At 48.1% G+C, this 16,546-nt stretch overlaps 1 protein-coding gene across 1 annotated transcript; it reads left to right on the forward strand.

Annotated features, from left to right (window-relative positions):
• The first annotated feature begins 9,822 nt into the window (after positions 1 to 9,822).
• Positions 9,823 to 12,255, forward strand: LOC109439037 (sperm acrosome-associated protein 5). The gene is made up of 4 exons (XM_019719232.2): positions 9,823 to 9,967; positions 10,400 to 10,558; positions 11,978 to 12,056; positions 12,156 to 12,255. Exons 1-4 carry the CDS (start codon positions 9,823 to 9,825, stop codon positions 12,253 to 12,255), a joined length of 483 nt encoding a protein of 160 aa, XP_019574791.2.
• The last annotated feature ends 4,291 nt before the right edge of the window (positions 12,256 to 16,546 follow it).

Consider the following 16,546-nt stretch of genomic DNA (forward strand, 5'->3'; position numbering starts at 1 on the left):
TCTACACCATTCGCAACCCGCCGTCCGCTTTTCTGCCAACCAACCCCACTTGCTAGCTGCACTCCACCATGCTAACTGTAATCTGCTCTTGCTAGCTCAGCCCCCATTTTCTTGCCAGCCCCCATTTGCTGCAGTTACATTAGAGGCCAATGGCTCACTGGTTACAGCTGACGGCCAACTAGCCACAGCTGATGGCCATCCAATCACAGTTGGTGGCCCTTTACTACCCGAGCCAGCACCTTTCCATGTGAGCCAGCACCTTTCCATGTGAGGCCGAGAGCCTGTAAACTGCACTCCTGGCTCTGTCCCCACAATACCACTATAGTCTCGGTGGCGGCTGGGTTGGAGACATAGGAAGCAGGAGCCACACTATCTGCAACCTGCCGTCCGCCTCTCTCTCAACCAACCAACCCCCTTGCTAACAGCAATCCTCTCTTCCTAGCTCAGGCATGGCAGTTATATCAGTGGCCAATGGCTAACTGGTTACAGCTGATGGCCAACCAGTCACAGCTGATGGCCATTTACTACCTGAGCAAGCACCTTTCCACATGAGGCCGAGAGCCTGGAAACTGCTCTCTGGGACTTTGTCCCCACACTCCACCCCTCAGGGTCTTGCCTCACAATCTATGTGACAAGTGTCTTCCGTGAGGGGCCCTGTGTCAGGAACCCAGCTCACGAAAAAAAGTTCCAGTCCAGTTCAAGTAATGTCCCAGTGAGTGTCCCTCGATGTCCACCTTCTGGGCACAGCCAAGGTTTCTCATAAATACGACTGCAGTCTGCACCAGTGTCAACTAAGGCCAAAACCCTCTGCACATTAAAAGGGGACAAATGTATGGACAGTTTCACATGGGGCCTCCGGTCCCCGCTCGTCCCCTCTGACCGGGTACCTTGGCCCCCTCTCCCTGCCTCCGCTCAATCAAGCTGACAGGAGTCGGCCTCAAGCAGCCGCATGAAGTCCTCAAGGGACACGGGTCAAGCTTTCCTAGACTTCTTTAGGCTTCACCGGAACTGTTGTTCCGGATGCAACTGTTTCCAAACTTCCAACAAGAGTGAATTTTTCCCGATCAACCCCTGCTGCCACGAGATCACGCCACATCTGCATGCGTGTTACTCTCTGAGGCCTGTGACTTCGCCCCCTTACTTTTGATTTGGGCTTCCAGGCCTTGACTTCTCTGACCTCCTGTCTTAACTTCCTTTGCCGCTGGCTTTCAACATCCCCTCGGGTGGCCATGGCAATTGTAACTTAAGGGATCCGCAGCCCCACATAGGATGTAAGAATGGCAACCAAGGATCCAAAAGCACTTGCAGGTGCAGTATCCAAAACCAGATCTCTCATGCTGGTTGTAAAACATTCATCATCTGGCCCCCGCATATTAGGGTTGAACATAGTATGTCTCATACCCATTTCACGGATGATTTGAGTAAGTTCTATATATGACTACCATTGACTCACAGTGTCTGGCAGCTCGCCAGCCTGTCCCCATACTGTGCGTACTGCAGCAGTGAGCCACTCCATTAGAGAATGGTTGCCCTGATCGTGGGCCAACCTATGGCAGTTCTGTAACCTTTGTCACAAGGATGGATGCCCTGTCACAGAGGCTAGCTTTTCCATCTCTCCTGGGGAGCAAAGTATGTTGTCTGCCCCCTCATCCCATAAACATAGTAGCCAAGCCGAGACTGGCTCTCCAGGGCGCTGTCGGTACCGCCTCCCCAGCTCCTGCAACTCAGTGGGAGTACAAGGGGTGTAGGTTGTGAACTCAGTCACAGCGGGGTTGCCGGCAGCAACGCCCCCCCCCCCAAAGGTTGCTCATGTTTTACATTTTGCTTCATAATGGGCTGGGCGTTGGGGTTGGGAGCTACATTGTCTCCACTCGCTTCCTCCGCCTCTGCCTCAGAGTCTCCACTGTGGGGCCCCTCTTCTAACAGGCGGACCCAAGCTTCCAGGGCCCCCCACCAGGACACCTGGTCCTGCACCTGGGACATTCCAGCAAGCGCTTCCTCCAAGTTATGATGCATCGCCTTGAGAACCTCCTCCCACCGACGGTCCCAAGCTTCCAGCGCCTCCCCCCTGGGCTGCTGGTCTGGCACCTGAACTATTTCATTAAGTGCGTCCTCCATGTTACGACACAAGGAGGTGAGAAACATTCAGCCCACATGGCCAGCTGTACCCTTCCCCTCCTCTGGCAACTGCTCAGCTAGAACCTGCAGGGCCCTCTCCATGGTGGCCGGAGGGCCATGCATGTCCGCCCACCGCTCCTTGTGGATCCAACTCCTGAGAACAGTGGCTACCGGGTAGCACACACTGTGTGGGGGCCACACGTCCTCCTGCCCAGAGTCAGACGCCATTCCTACCTGGTCGGAATCCTGCTCGCCATGCCAGGTGTCCAAGTGGGTGGTGGCCTCAGTGCAAGATGTCCACAACCCCCAGAGCCTACAGCAGCAGCAGATTAACAAAAGGAAGGCGACGCCTTCTATGGTCAAGAGGGTGGTGTGCCATCTGGAGGCTCAAGTCTCCCAGGAGACTGCGCCTCGCATTCCCGGCACCACACCTTATGGGCCTCCCAAAGCTGAGCTTTCACACATATAAACTGCTCTATTACCCTTTTGGGGATTCTGGCTGACACCGTACCCTGCTTGCTGCGCCATGTGTCACGTGGGGTGTCATGCTGGGTCTCTGGTCCCGCTCCCTGCACAAGAACGCAGGATATGGTGAGGCCAAAAAGGAACACCCACGGAGCCATAGATAGGTGAGTCATACCACTATAGTCTCACTGGCGGCTGGGTTGGAAACACAGGAAGCAGGAGCTACAGGGTCTGCAACCTGCTGTCCACTTCTCTGCCAACCAACCAACCCCTTACTAACAGCAATCCACTCTTGCTAGCTCAGCCATGGCAGTTATATCAGTGGCCAATGGCTAACTGGTTATAGCTGATGGCCAACCAGTCACAGCTGATGGCCATCTACTACCCGAGTGTCGTGCGGGAGACCCTGCTCGCTGCGCCATTTGTCGTGCAGGGAGGCCTGCGGGGTCTCTGCTCCTGCTCTCCACACAAGAACGCAGGATATGGTGAGGCCAAAAAGGAACACCCACGGAGCCATAGGTAGGGGAGTCATACCACTATATTCTCTCTGGCGGCACTATACTCTCACTGGAGGCTGGATCCACACTGTCCGCAAACCGCCATCCACACTTGCCAGCCCAGCCGCCATCTTCTTGCTAGCCCCCGTTCTTCCTCCTCTCTCTCTCTGCTAGCGTAGCCACAGCAGTTATATTAGTGGCCAATGGCTCACCGGTTACAGCTGACAGCCAACTAGCCACAGCTGATGGCCATGCAATCACAGTTGGCCATTTACTACCTGAGCCAGCACCTGTCTATGTGAGGCCGAGAGCCTGGAAACTGCTCTCTGGGATTCTGTCCCCACAGCAGGGATGTTGCAAAGGTCCTAAAGTAGGACCTAACTTGGCATGTTGGAGGAACAGGAACAGTGTCCCTGTGTTGGGAATGTAGAAGACATGGGCAAGGGGTAGGTGATTGGGGGCCAGCTGCTGCAGGGCCTCCTCTGCCAGGAACAGAGCTCATGTTTCATTCTGGATGTAATTGGAAGCCATAAGAGGGGTCTGATTTTTAAAAGACCAGTCTGAAGTGATCTAGCATTATATATTAATGTTGAAAGTGCACATATATTTGACTCTTGTTTATTGCCTGTCTTGCACCACTAGAACATAAGCTCCACAGGAATTTGCTGAAGCACCTCCTGTACAGCAGTGTGGGGACAGAACCCCAAAAAGCAGTTTCCAGACTCTCGGCCTCACATAGAAAGGTGCTGGCTGAAGTAGTAAATGGCCATCAACTGTGATTGCATGGCCATCAGCTGTGGCTAGTTGGCCATCAGCTGTAACCAGTGAGCCATTGGCCACTAATATAACTGCTGTGGCTACGAGGAGGAGGAAGGAGGGAGAAAGAGAAGAACGGGGGCTAGCAAGAAGATGGCGGCTGGGCTGGCAAGCGTGGATGGCAGTTTGCGGACAGTGTGGATCCAGCCTCCAGTGAGAGTATAGTGCCGCCAGAGAGAATATAGTGGTCTGACTCCCCTACCTATGGCTCTGAGGGTGTTCCTTTTTGGCCTCACCATATCCTGCGTTCTTATGAGCGGGAGCAGAGACCCCACCAGATGCCCTGTATGACAAGCAGGTAGTGTTCTAGACATTGAGAATACTGCAGGGAAGAAAACAGAACCAAAAACAAACAACAACAAACCAAACAAATGAACATGATGGAGACAGCCTGATTTCGAACCCCCCCACCACCACCAGCTTTGTAACGGATGGCAGGACTCAACTTCTCTGTGCTTAGTTTCCTCATCTATATAAAACGAGGGTCATGATAGTGCCTACTTCATTAGGGTTGTGGTGACAAATGAGTTGATAATTGTAAAGGGTTTAGAACAATGCGTGGCATGTAGCAAGTGCTATATAAATGATGACGATGATGATTTAAATAAAATTAGACTGTGTATGTATAAAACTTTTTTAAGAAGGAGAAAAAAAATAAAAAGATGACCTGCAGGCTTCTTTGTGGAGACCAAACTGCAGAGGGCAAGGGCCACAACAGGAAAACCAAGGCTCCTGCCAACGGGCCCAGCTGGTGATAACGGGGGCTCAGACTTAGCTCAGTCTCTCCTGTGTGCCAGGCACTGTGTGAAGCAAATAACATGACCTGCCTCAGATAGTCCCCACTATCTGTGAACAGTCCTATGGCCCCCCACTTCTCAGATGAGGGAACTGAGTCCTAGAGAGACTATGTAATTTGCCCGAGGTCACACAGGTTCCCAAGGTCAGATCCTTAACCTCCACCTAATACTACTCTTCTTTATTTAATATCCTGTAGAACTTCCAGAAGGTATCTGAGGGTCTGAAATATATATGGAGCAGACAAAGCAAAGAGAGAAAGCAGGAGATTAACTCAGATCTCTTGGTTCCTGAAGGATCAGTGCCTCCTGGGTACAAAACGTATCAGCCCTCTGAATGCATTAAGAAGGGGAAAATAGGAGCAGCTGGACCTTTAGGACCCATCCCAGTCTGGCTCCTTCCCGCCTGCAAACATCATTTCCTCACCACTTTGTACACACACACACACACACACACACACACACACACACCTATGTGGAGGGGGAAATCCTTTAGGGTTGGTGGGTGTTGGAGTGCAGTGATTGCCAGCTCCAGAAATGTTCCTGAGCCACTGATACAGGCCCTCAGAAACCATCCCAGGGTTCACAGTGCACATTCATAGCTATGTGAGGCCAGCTTTTCCGCTACAGAGCTAGGATCCTGTCATGCAGGGCAGCCTGCGGGTCTCAGCTCCCGCTCCCCACATAAGAACGCAGGATGTGGCTAGGCCAAAAAGGAACACCCACGGAGCCACAGGTGGGGGAGTCATACCACTATATTCTCGCTGGCGGCTGGGTTGGAGACACAGGAAGCAGGAGCCACACTATCTGAAACCTGCCGTCCACTTCTCTGCAATCTGCAACCTGCACTCCGCCGTGCTGAGTCCGCACTTGCCAGCCACCATCTTCTTGCTAGCCCCCATTTTCTGCTAGCGTAGCCACAGCAGTTGTGTTAGTGTCCAATGGCTCACTGGTTACAGCCAATGGCCAACTAGTCACAGCTGATGGCCATCCAATCACAGTTGATGGCCATTTACTACCTGAGCCAGCACCTTTCCACATGAGGGAGAGAGCCTGGAAACTGCACTCCTGGCTCTGTCCCCACACTCCACCCCTACAGGCTCTCGCCTCACAATCTACACGACAAGCATCTTCCGCGAGGGGCCCTGTGCGAGGAGCCTGGAGGTGAATGCAATATCCTGGACACAGCCAGGCTCTCTGGGCACAGCCAGGGTTTCTCAGGGCACCACCAGTCCTTCTGGGCACAGCCAGACTTCCTGGGTTTCTTAGGGTGCCACCAGTCTCCCCGGGCACAGCCAGGGTTTCTCAGGGCACTGCCACACTCTCTGGGCACAGCCAGACTTCCTGGACTCTCAGGGCACTGCCACTCTCAGGGAACTGACACTTTCTCTGGGCACAGCCAGACTTCCTGGGCTCAGCCAGGGCTCTCAGGGCACTGCCACACTCTCTGGGCACAGCCAGACTTCCTGGACTCTCAGGGCACTGCCACTCTCAGGGAACTGACACTTTCTCTGGGCACAGCCAGACTTCCTGGGCTCAGCCAGGGCTCTCAGGGCACTGCCACTCTCTCTGGGCCTCTCAGGGTACCCTGCTGGAACAACAGTGACTCACAGTCAAGGTGCTTACATATTCTCGATGGCAGCCAGTTAAGACACAAAAGCAAACATCTGCCAGTTCCACTACATGGTTGGATGTTCCTAAGCAAACAGTCAAGCTGTCCATTAAATTAGGGATAGAAGGCAATTCCCCATAGTCCATAGTCATTCACCAGGGCTGTCCTGGGGGTGAGAGATGACTTTGACCTCACCCTCATCTCCCATGGAGGACTCAGCAAGCGTTTCCTCCTGGGACAAGTCCCGCATCTGGGCTGCGTGAGCAGGAACTTCCCGGCCCACAGGGCTGCAACGACCTTCGCTTTCTCTGGCCTCTGCTGGTCGGGGAACCGTCCACGTCTTCCCACCCCTCCACGGGGGTCCAGCTCTCCGGCAGCTGCTCCTCCTGGTCTTCCTGAGAATGAGTGTTCACACACACAAACTGCTCCACCACCCTTCGGAGAGCTTTGGCCGGCACCGTACCCTGCTCGCTGCGCCATTTGTCATGCAAGGCATCCGGCGGGGTCTCTGCTCCTGCTCCCCACACAAGAATGCAGGACATGGTGAGGCCAAAAAAGGAACACCCACGGAGCCATAGATAGGGGAGTCACACCACTATATTCTTGCTGGCGGCACTATAGTCTCACTGGAGGCTGGATCCACACTGTCTGCAACCCACCATCCTAATGGCAATTCATGCTTGCCAGCTACCATCTTCTTGCTAGCCCCCATTTTCTGCTAGCGTAGCCACGGCAGTTATATTAGTGGCTAACGGCTCACTGGTTACAGCTGACAGCCAACTAGCCACAGCCGGTGGCCGTCCAATCACAGTTGATGGCCATTTACTACCTGAGCCAGCACCTTTCTATGTGTGGCCGAGAGCCTGGAAACCGCACTCCTGACTCTGTCCCCACAGATCCCCACTGTCTGTCTTGGGCATCCTCTACCATTGGTCCCTACAGGTGAGACCTCCTCATACAGTGGCTTAAGCAGCAGATAGCTAGGTAAAGTGGTGTGGAAAGCTGACAGGTAGCTGGTCCCACCAGAGTCTGCACGTGTGATACTCCCACCCAGACATCCCCAACCTCGCTGGTAAGTCATCATAACAATTGCTCTTAAGATACATTTTTATCAGAACTACGAAAGTGTTGCCAATTATGAGCAGTCATTTTGGATCATGAGGTAGCACGTGAGTTTGGCAGAGCAACAGCACAGACGGAGCCAGTTGTCTAGTAACCTTGGAGCTGCCATGCTCACCCTGAATTACCTGCCTCCAAGAGAGGAGTCCCCTTCCATCCTCTTGAAGCCATGGGTTTTTGTGGTATGGTTGATATGTGCAGCTAAACCAAATCCTGAACGATACATCAGACTGTTCTGTCGTGGCTGATGTGAGTGTCAGTAAATGGGGAGGTGAATAATGGTGAATGAAGGACAAGTTGGGGATGAATTTGGAGAGACAAAGGGCTATGGAATGGAAGTGAATGAGTAGTAGAGTGGAGTGAATGTAAGTAGCATGGGGCAGAATGAGGGAGTAACTATGCCTTAGGTTTTGCTTTAATTGGAAATTATGGATGAGACTGAGAAAATGATAGGAAAATGAGACACAGTCTAAGTGACAGAGTGAAAGTGGGAGCAGACTGTGAGTGAATGGGGTAATGAAAGGCGGTGAATGAAATTGATAACACATTAGAGTTGATATGAGTACTAAGGATTACAGTGTGAGTGAATGATGGTTTATGAGGCACAGTATCAGTAAAGAGGTAGGTTTTGGGGTAAAGTAGGAAGGAATGGAGGTAATGTGGGGCATAGAGGGAAGAATGGGGTGCACAAGGGACAGAATAAGAGGGAAGGGAGATGAATACATGGTAGAATGTGAATACATGAATCGGGTCGGGTTTGAGTGGGAATGCTATGAGGGAGGAGAGTGATGAGAGGTGAGTGAGGGCAGGCTAGGATTAGACAGTGATAATGCAAGGCCGTGTTCCAGGGATGTGCAGGGGTCCCAGTGTGAATCAGCCCAGGTGAATGAGCTGAAGTGTGTGCACGATTGGAGGTAATGCTGGGCAGGGTGAGAGGGGATGGAAGGAAAGAGCAGAGGAAGGTGAGTAACTGGTATTGTGAGGCAAAGGGAGAGGGGATGAAGGTCCAGTCACATGGCCCAAGGTGAGTCAGGTGCGGGAAATGGGGCCCAATGTGAGCAAAAAATATTGAATTTGAGGTAGAGTGTGACTGAATGGGGGTACTGTGGGGCAGAATGGGAGCAATTAGATGTGAATCAGGAGCAGAATGGGAGTGATAAGTGGAAATGGGGGTCACATTAGGAGTGAATTTAAATGAATGAGACAATGAGAGACAAAGAGAGAGTAAATGGAGGCAATTAAGAGAAATTTGAGAAAGAATGGAGATGACCAAGCATGGAGTGAGTATACCTGGGTAACTTGAGCTAGTGTTTGGGAGTAATGTGGGGCACCGGTCCAGGAAATGGAGGTAATACGCGGGCTGCATTAGAGAATAGAGGTGAAGGAGCAGAAAGAGAGGATAAGGGAGAGAATGAAGTCCAGAGTCAATGAACAAAGCTGAAGGGTGGGCTATGTGAGAGGGCATGGGAGTCATCTGATGCAGTGTCAGGAAGTAGAGGTGAAAGTAGCAAATGAGTCTGAGTGAGAGGGAATAGAGGTGAAGAAGGAATATGATGTGAGAGACTTTGGGTAACGGTAAGTAGAGGGCTAGGGAATTGCAGTAATATGAGGCCCAGTGTGAATGAATATGAATGGATGAGAGGCAGTGTAAGTGAATAAAAGGTAGAATGAGAACGGAGGAGAAAAAGCAGTAGAGTGTGTATATATATGTAATATATAATATACAATATGTAACGAGGGGCAGAGTGTGATTGAATGGGGGTAATATGAGGCAGATTCCAGTAAATCAGGGTGGAACAGGGCACAGTAAATTAAGAGAGGTGAAGGAGGTGCTGAGGATGAGTAAATGGAGGTAAGGGGCAGGGGGTGGCAGAGGGTGAGGGCGTGGTGGTCATATTTTGCAAAGCATGAGGAATCTGAGGTGGTAGTAGGCACTAGTCAGCAGAGCTGACTACTCAGCAGAGTGGGGGCAATGGAGGTGATGAGGGGTAGAGGGAGTGGAAATTGAGGTAACTAAGTGCCAGAGCATGATTAACAGGAGTATAATGGGATAGTATTAAAGAATGTAGGAGAATGCGGGCCAAGTGTGAGTCCTGTCTGTCCTCTGTGTGTCCACAGCCCCTCTCTGCATCTCTTTCTGACATCTTGGTTTCTCCCTGTTTTTATCTCCTTCCATCCCTGTGTATATGTCACTATCTTTCTTTTTCCCTTATGTGTGTGTAACAGAGCTGGCACTGGGGAATATGCTGAGGTACCCAGCCCTCTGGCTTCTGTGTTCTGGAATCTATCACTTAGATGTTTGCTCATAGAGCCCAGAGTTCCAGAATACCCTAGTTCAGAACAGTGCATGGTGAGGCTGGAGCAAGGAGACAGTCTAGGAGTGCTTGTGGTAGATGTCATGATGCAAGCCTGGGGCACGGTGATGGTGATCCTGACCCTGCTGATGGTTGCCACTGTGGATACCAAGATCTATGGACGCTGCAACCTGGCAATGAAGCTGGAGGAGGCGGGCCTCAATGGCTTCCTGGGCTACAGCATTGGAGACTGTGAGACTCCCATTGCCCCATGTCCTGCTCACACTCCGAGCCACCCACCACACTCAGACCCAGGCCCCTCCTTGTCATTTATCACCTCCCCAGGCCAGGGCATAATCCTCTTGGTCATCCCCTGACTATGATGAGTCATTTCACTAACCTAATGTCATCACCATCATTGCCTTCACAACCATTGCCCTCATCTCTACCATCAACACCATCACTACCATCAATGTCATCACTGCTATTATCACCATGAATACCATCACCACTGCCATCACTGACATCTCACCAAAATCACCAACATCAACACCACCACCAAACCAAGATCATCACCCCCACAACTGAGATGATAACCATCACTGTCCCCACCCTCCTCCCCTCCTTTATTTCCAGGACCCATGCTTACCTTCTACCGCTTCCTCCCCCCCCCCCCCACCACAGGGCTGTGCGTGGCACACTATGAGAGTGGCTTTGACACCTCCTTCGTGGACCACAATCCTGATGGCAGCAGTGAATATGGCCTTTTCCAGCTGAACTCCGCCTGGTGGTGTGACAATGGTGTTACACCCACCCAGAACCTCTGTCACATGGAGTGTCGTGGTGAGGCAGCAATGGGGATACCCTGAAGCCCTGCCTGGCCCCACTTCCCAATCCACAGAGGGCAAGGTTGTTTAAGCCATAATCTCTAGTAACAAGCAAAAAAACGATAGGGAAAGAAGTAGAGTTGCCTGGACTGTTAGAAACACCACCTTGTATCCTTACCCAGATTGTACTGAAATGTCTAGGTCAGGAAGGCTCAGAGCTCCCAAATCTCACCCGGAATGGAGGCTGAAGTCTCCAGGAAACAGGAAACGGAGCCCCATGTGTAATGGGGGAAGAGATTGTCCTGAATTTGGGGTTGAGGTTATTCAGGTCCTAAAGAAAGAAGCAGATGTCTGGCTGTAAGAACAGAAACAACGTACCTCTGTGCAGAAAAGAGAGAACTTTCCAGACAAGTGTGGTATTGTTGAGAACAAAATTGAATAGCAATAGAAGTTGTTCAAGGTTGGCCAAAATGGTCTTTGAGGTTGTCCAAGTCCTGACACAGTGACAGAGAGGTCACCTAGGATTGGCCAGCTTGAAGGTTGAGGTTGTCCAGGACTGGCCAAGGTAGAGGTTGAGGTTGTCTAGGACAGGGTAACATGAATGTTAAGGTTTTTCAATACTAGCTAAAATGAAAGTTAAGGTTGTTCACTTTGAGTCAACATGGAAGTTGAAGTAGTCCAGAATTATCTAAAATGAAAGTTTGAGGAACAGTCAACATGGAGTTTGAAATTATTTATAACCAGTCAAAATGGCAATTGACAATTGAGGTTGTCCAGGAAAGATCAACATGGAGGTTGAGATCATTAACTAGTCAGAATGACAGTTAAGCCCATCCTGCTCCAGCCACCATGATAGTTGAGATAATCTAGAACCAGGCACCATGGTGGCTGAGGTTGAACAGGACTAACCAACATGGAGATTGAGATCATTCATATCATAACCAGTCAAAATTGGAGCTGAGATTATCCAGGACCTGATGACAAAGTGTTTAAAATCACCAGGATTAACCAACCTTTCAGTTGAATAGCTTCCCAACCAGCCAACATGGTGGTTGAGGTGATGTCAGACCAGCCACCATTGCAGTTGAGATCATTCATAACTACATAAAATGACAGTTAAAGTCATCCAGAACTAGCCAACATGGAGTTTCAGGTTGTCCAGGACCAGTCAATATGGTGATTGAGGTTATTTATAACCAGCCAACATAACAGTCAAGGTCATCCAGGATCAGTCAACATGAGTAAGGTTATACAGAACCAACCAACATGGCAGTTGAAGGAACCAGCTGAGAAGGAAATCAAGGTCATCCAGAATCAACTAATGTAGTTGTTGATAATATTCATGTCCCCAAGGAACCCAGAACCCCTATTCCTTCCATACACTGGCACCCTGTCCCCAATACACCAGATCACTATATCCCTCTCTTCCCCACAGACCTTCTCAACCGCCACATTCTGGATGACATCATGTGTGCCAAACAGGTGGTGTCCTCACGGAATGGTATGAATGCCTGGTAAGTTCATGGGGATGGCTTCGACCCTGGGCAGCCAGGATAGTGGCACTACCATCCTATCAGCCTGTCCACTTCATCCTCCCTCCCTCTGTTTCCCAGGAATTCTTGGACCCGGCATTGTCGTGGCCACGATTTATCTGAATGGCTCAAGGGGTGTAAGATGCATGCGAAACCTGACATAGAAAGAATGACTCCATGACTCAAATTCCCAGAGAGAAATTTTGTTTTCCTTTTTGTGGAATTTAATAAAGGATGATACCTATAAACAATGCAAGAGACCTCTGATGCCTGACCCTCTTCATTTTTCCAATGCCTGGAGGTACTCCATTCAGGCACTTCCTCCATATATTCAAAGCTCTAATCGGGGCACCAGATCACCAAGGGTGGTAAGGGATGTGGAGGATAGTGTAGTGATTAAGAGCATATGTTGAGGGCTGGCCCAGTGGCTCGGGTGGTTGGAGCTCCGTGCTCCTAACGCCAAGGGCTGCTGGTTCGATTCCCACATGGGCCGATGGGCTCTCAACCACAGGGTTGGCGGTTCAACTCCCACAGGGGATGATGGGCTCCACCCCCTGCAGCTGGGATTGAACACGGCACCTTGAGCTGAGCTTCCACTGAGCTCCCAGATGGCTCAGTTGGTTGGAGCATGTCCTCTCAACCACAAGGTTGCCGGTTCGACTCCCACAAGGGATGGTGGGCTGCGCCCCTGCAACTAACAACGGCAACTGGACCTGGAGCTGAACAACTCCAGCTGAGCAACTAAGATTGAAAGGACAACAATGTGAAGCTGAACAGCACCCTCCACAACTAAGATTGAAAGGACAACAACTTGACTTGGAAAAAAGTCCCGGAAGTACACACTGTTCCCCAATAAAGTCCTGTTCCCCTTCCCCAATAAAATCTTTGAAAAAAAGCAAAAGAAAGAGAAAGAAAATTGGCTTCCCTTAAAAAGTAGCACTCTCAGTTCAGGTTACTACAACGTCTTTGATTAAGACAGATAGAGTCTCTTAAGGAATCTCTGTGGGAATTAAAAGTTTAAAGTACTCACATTCTCCCACATATTACCATTCTAACTCTCAGCCCCCTACTCTCCCTTTCACGATCAGTGTCCTAAATTTAAAATGACCCTGGGAATTAATGTCAGGGATTCAATGGATGTACAAGATAATTTCTTTTTACAGAATGCCTAGGTTTCCACCTGTGTCTTAAGGAAAGAAAGAACTTAGGAATTTGAACTTGCCACTCTTTCTCTTTGTGCCACCAGCTCCATTGGACGCAGCCACCCCCATGAGGGAGCAGTACCTCATGTCCTCTGTAGTCTTGGGTTGGGGGTGGATACTTAACTACCCAAAGCCTTTTTTCAATGTGCATCCAAGGTAAGCACACATGGTCATTAAAGCAGCTGGCTGCCACTGCGTGTCAAGGAATGCCCAAGCCCTCTTCCTTCATGCCAACTAGATTTCCGTTGTCTTCAGCCCCAAAAAGCCTAGATAACCAAATTTCATATTTCTCTGAGGGTCCATAAAGGGTGCCATCACTCTGGGTACCAGTTTCTGAATGTAATAGTTATTCATCAAAAGCAGCAGAAATAAATTCTGCTGAGTTTAAGTAACAAGCAGATTTCTTAAAATACTATCAGGTATTTCTGGGAAGATTGTATGATCAAGCTCAAAAAGGGGGAAGGTCCACACCTAGAAGCACAGTCAAAATCTTGACCATAGAACAGACTGGGGCAGAAATACTGATATCATCACCTGTTGCTACTTCTATAACCTGGATTTGATGCCTTATGTTGTTTTTTTTACATTGTTCTGATTATGTCTCCTTTCTAATTATAACATTTATAGTATATTTATAAGAGCCAAGGTCCTGGTGTAAAAAACTTTGCCTCTGTACTTGCTATCATGGGCATATACTGAATGACTGTTTTACATCAGAGAGGTTCCTCAAGTCTGCAATCTTTTGAAGCCTTCAGCTAAAAGCCAAACCTCACTGTAAATCTGGGCACAGGTATCAAGAGAAACTCAGTTTATTTCAATAAACATAAGTCCATGGAAATGATTAGAGAAATATTCCAGTATAAATACAAAACTCTTAGAGAAAAAGATAATAAAATCTACTATTAAGAATAGCTGTTTTGACATCTCTCATGATGGGGAATAAGTGCCATCTACAAGAAAAGAGTTTACCAATGGATATAAAGTTACAGATTTAAAGATAACCACTAAAGGAACATTTATAGGATTTCTCTCCTATATGAGTTCTTTGATGTATAATGAGATATGGTTTCTGGAAAAAAGCTTTATAACACTCATTGCATTCATAGGCTCTTTCTCCTGTATGAGCTCCCTGATGTATAATAACATGAGATATGGCTTCCAGGAGAAGACTTCCACATGCAGTACATCCATCCGTTTTTTTCTCCTGTATGAATTCTTTGATGAGCACTGAGACTCAGCTTAAGGGTGAAGGCTCTTCCACAGTCTGAGCACACATAAAGTTTCTCTCCTGTATGAGTTCTTTGATGTCTATGCAGTGTTGATTTCTCTCTGAGGGATATGCCACATTCATTGCATTCATTTCTCAACTCTGTGTGTTTTCTGGTGTACATGGAGGTGTGTCTTTTGATTGAACATTTTCCCACTTTCCCACATTAAGAACATTCATAGGGTTTCTCTCCTGTGTGAGTTCTCTGATGTATAATGAGCTTTGTCTTTTCTCGGAAGGTTGTGCCATCCTCACTGCATTCATACGATTTTTCACCTATATGATTTCTTTGATGTATATACAGTATTGATTTTTCTCTGAAGGATTTTCCACATTTATTACATTGAAAAGGGTTGTCTTTTGTGTGTGTTCTCTAAATTCCACTGACGTGTGTCTTCTTGTGGAGGGCTTTTCTTCATTCTGCACATTCATAGGGTTCCTCTCCTGCTTGAGTGATCTGATGAGTAGTAAGGAGTGAATTCTTGCTGAAAGCTTTTCTACACTCAGGAAATTCATAGGTTTTTCTCTCCAGCTTGAGTTGTGTCATGCTGAACAAAGGATGGGTTATGATTATGACTTTTCTCACCCACATTATAGTCATGGGGTTTCATTCTATTCTTTTTCTTATACCTGTGATGAATTAATAATTTCCCACATTCATTACCTTCATAACATTTTTGAGCTGCAAAACTTCTATTAGGACTCAATAAGCCTAAATTATCTTTAAAACTTTTTCCATGTGAGATTTTATATATATATATATATATCGAGAGAGAGAGAGAGAGAGAGAGAGAGAGAGAGAGAGAGAGAGAGAGAGAAATGAAGAAACCACCCATGTATTCTGAGGAAGTGGATGTATAAATCCATTACATTCATAACCTCTCTTCTTAGTCCCAATTCTTCTCGTTAATGGATATAACTTGCCTCAGGTGTCTGTTTTGGTTTTCCTGATGCCTCTCCAGATGGTCCTCAACTTACCAGACTTCTAGAAAGAAGAAGAAGCCATAATGCCCCATGAATACACCTTTGTCATAAGCAGACCTCTGGTGGGGTTGACTTTTAAGTCTAGATACCAGTCAGAAAGAAATCTGAAGTGCATGTTTCTCCCACACTCTGAGCTTGAGGGGAAAAAAAAACACAAATTTCTCTAATAGAAATTGGAACAGAAAAGTAATAAATATAAGTGACTTTTATTGTTTAAGAAAAATACCTTAAAATTAAAGGGAGAAGGTGATTATAGGGTTAGGAAGCCATGAGCAGGTAAAAACGATTTTGAAAAGGTAGTAGATCCAGGATTTGGAGAGAGGGGACTTAAATAGACTACAAGGAGACTTTCAGGAGAGCTAAAGATAACTGAGCAGGCCAAGAGAATAAGCAGAAAGACAGGCTAGGTGGTAGTCTAATTCCTCACCATCTCATTCCAAGATTACCATCAGACAGTAACTCAAAAAACTAACAATTTGGAGTTAGCAAAAAAAAGTTTATATCCTTTAGGAAGCTACTTCAGAGCTTTCAAGCATATCCAGCCTTTAGTGACCCACTGGGATCTTACTCTTACATCTCCCATGTGTTTATTTCTTATTTACCTGTACTACTCAAATTTGGGATTTCTCTATGATCCAAAGTCCTCTCTTCTCCAAAGAGGCAATCACATATGGTTTAGTAACACGATCCCCTGTAAAGGGAAACGATACGAGACATGGGCACATCTATGTGGGCTTCAGGGCCTCAAAGGAATTAGGGAGGTACATTGTAATAAGCATAAATTTCACATGGGAGATGAAAGTACAAAGAACTTGTTCAGTCTAAAAGGGATTAAAAATCTTTAGTCCCTGAAACTTGAGGTCAAAATATTGAAACACTTTAGAGATGCAAAGTTATTCAGTTTGATACGCTGTGAATTACTCATGGGAGCCGTCATTACCCATGGAGACCAAATGGCTATATGAAGCAGGATAATAAAATTCATGAACTCATCCTAGAAAAAGTGCCACATACCTCAT

This window comes from Rhinolophus sinicus, chromosome X, assembly GCF_036562045.2.
Source record: "Rhinolophus sinicus isolate RSC01 chromosome X, ASM3656204v1, whole genome shotgun sequence".
Lineage (NCBI taxonomy): Eukaryota > Metazoa > Chordata > Mammalia > Chiroptera > Rhinolophidae > Rhinolophus > Rhinolophus sinicus.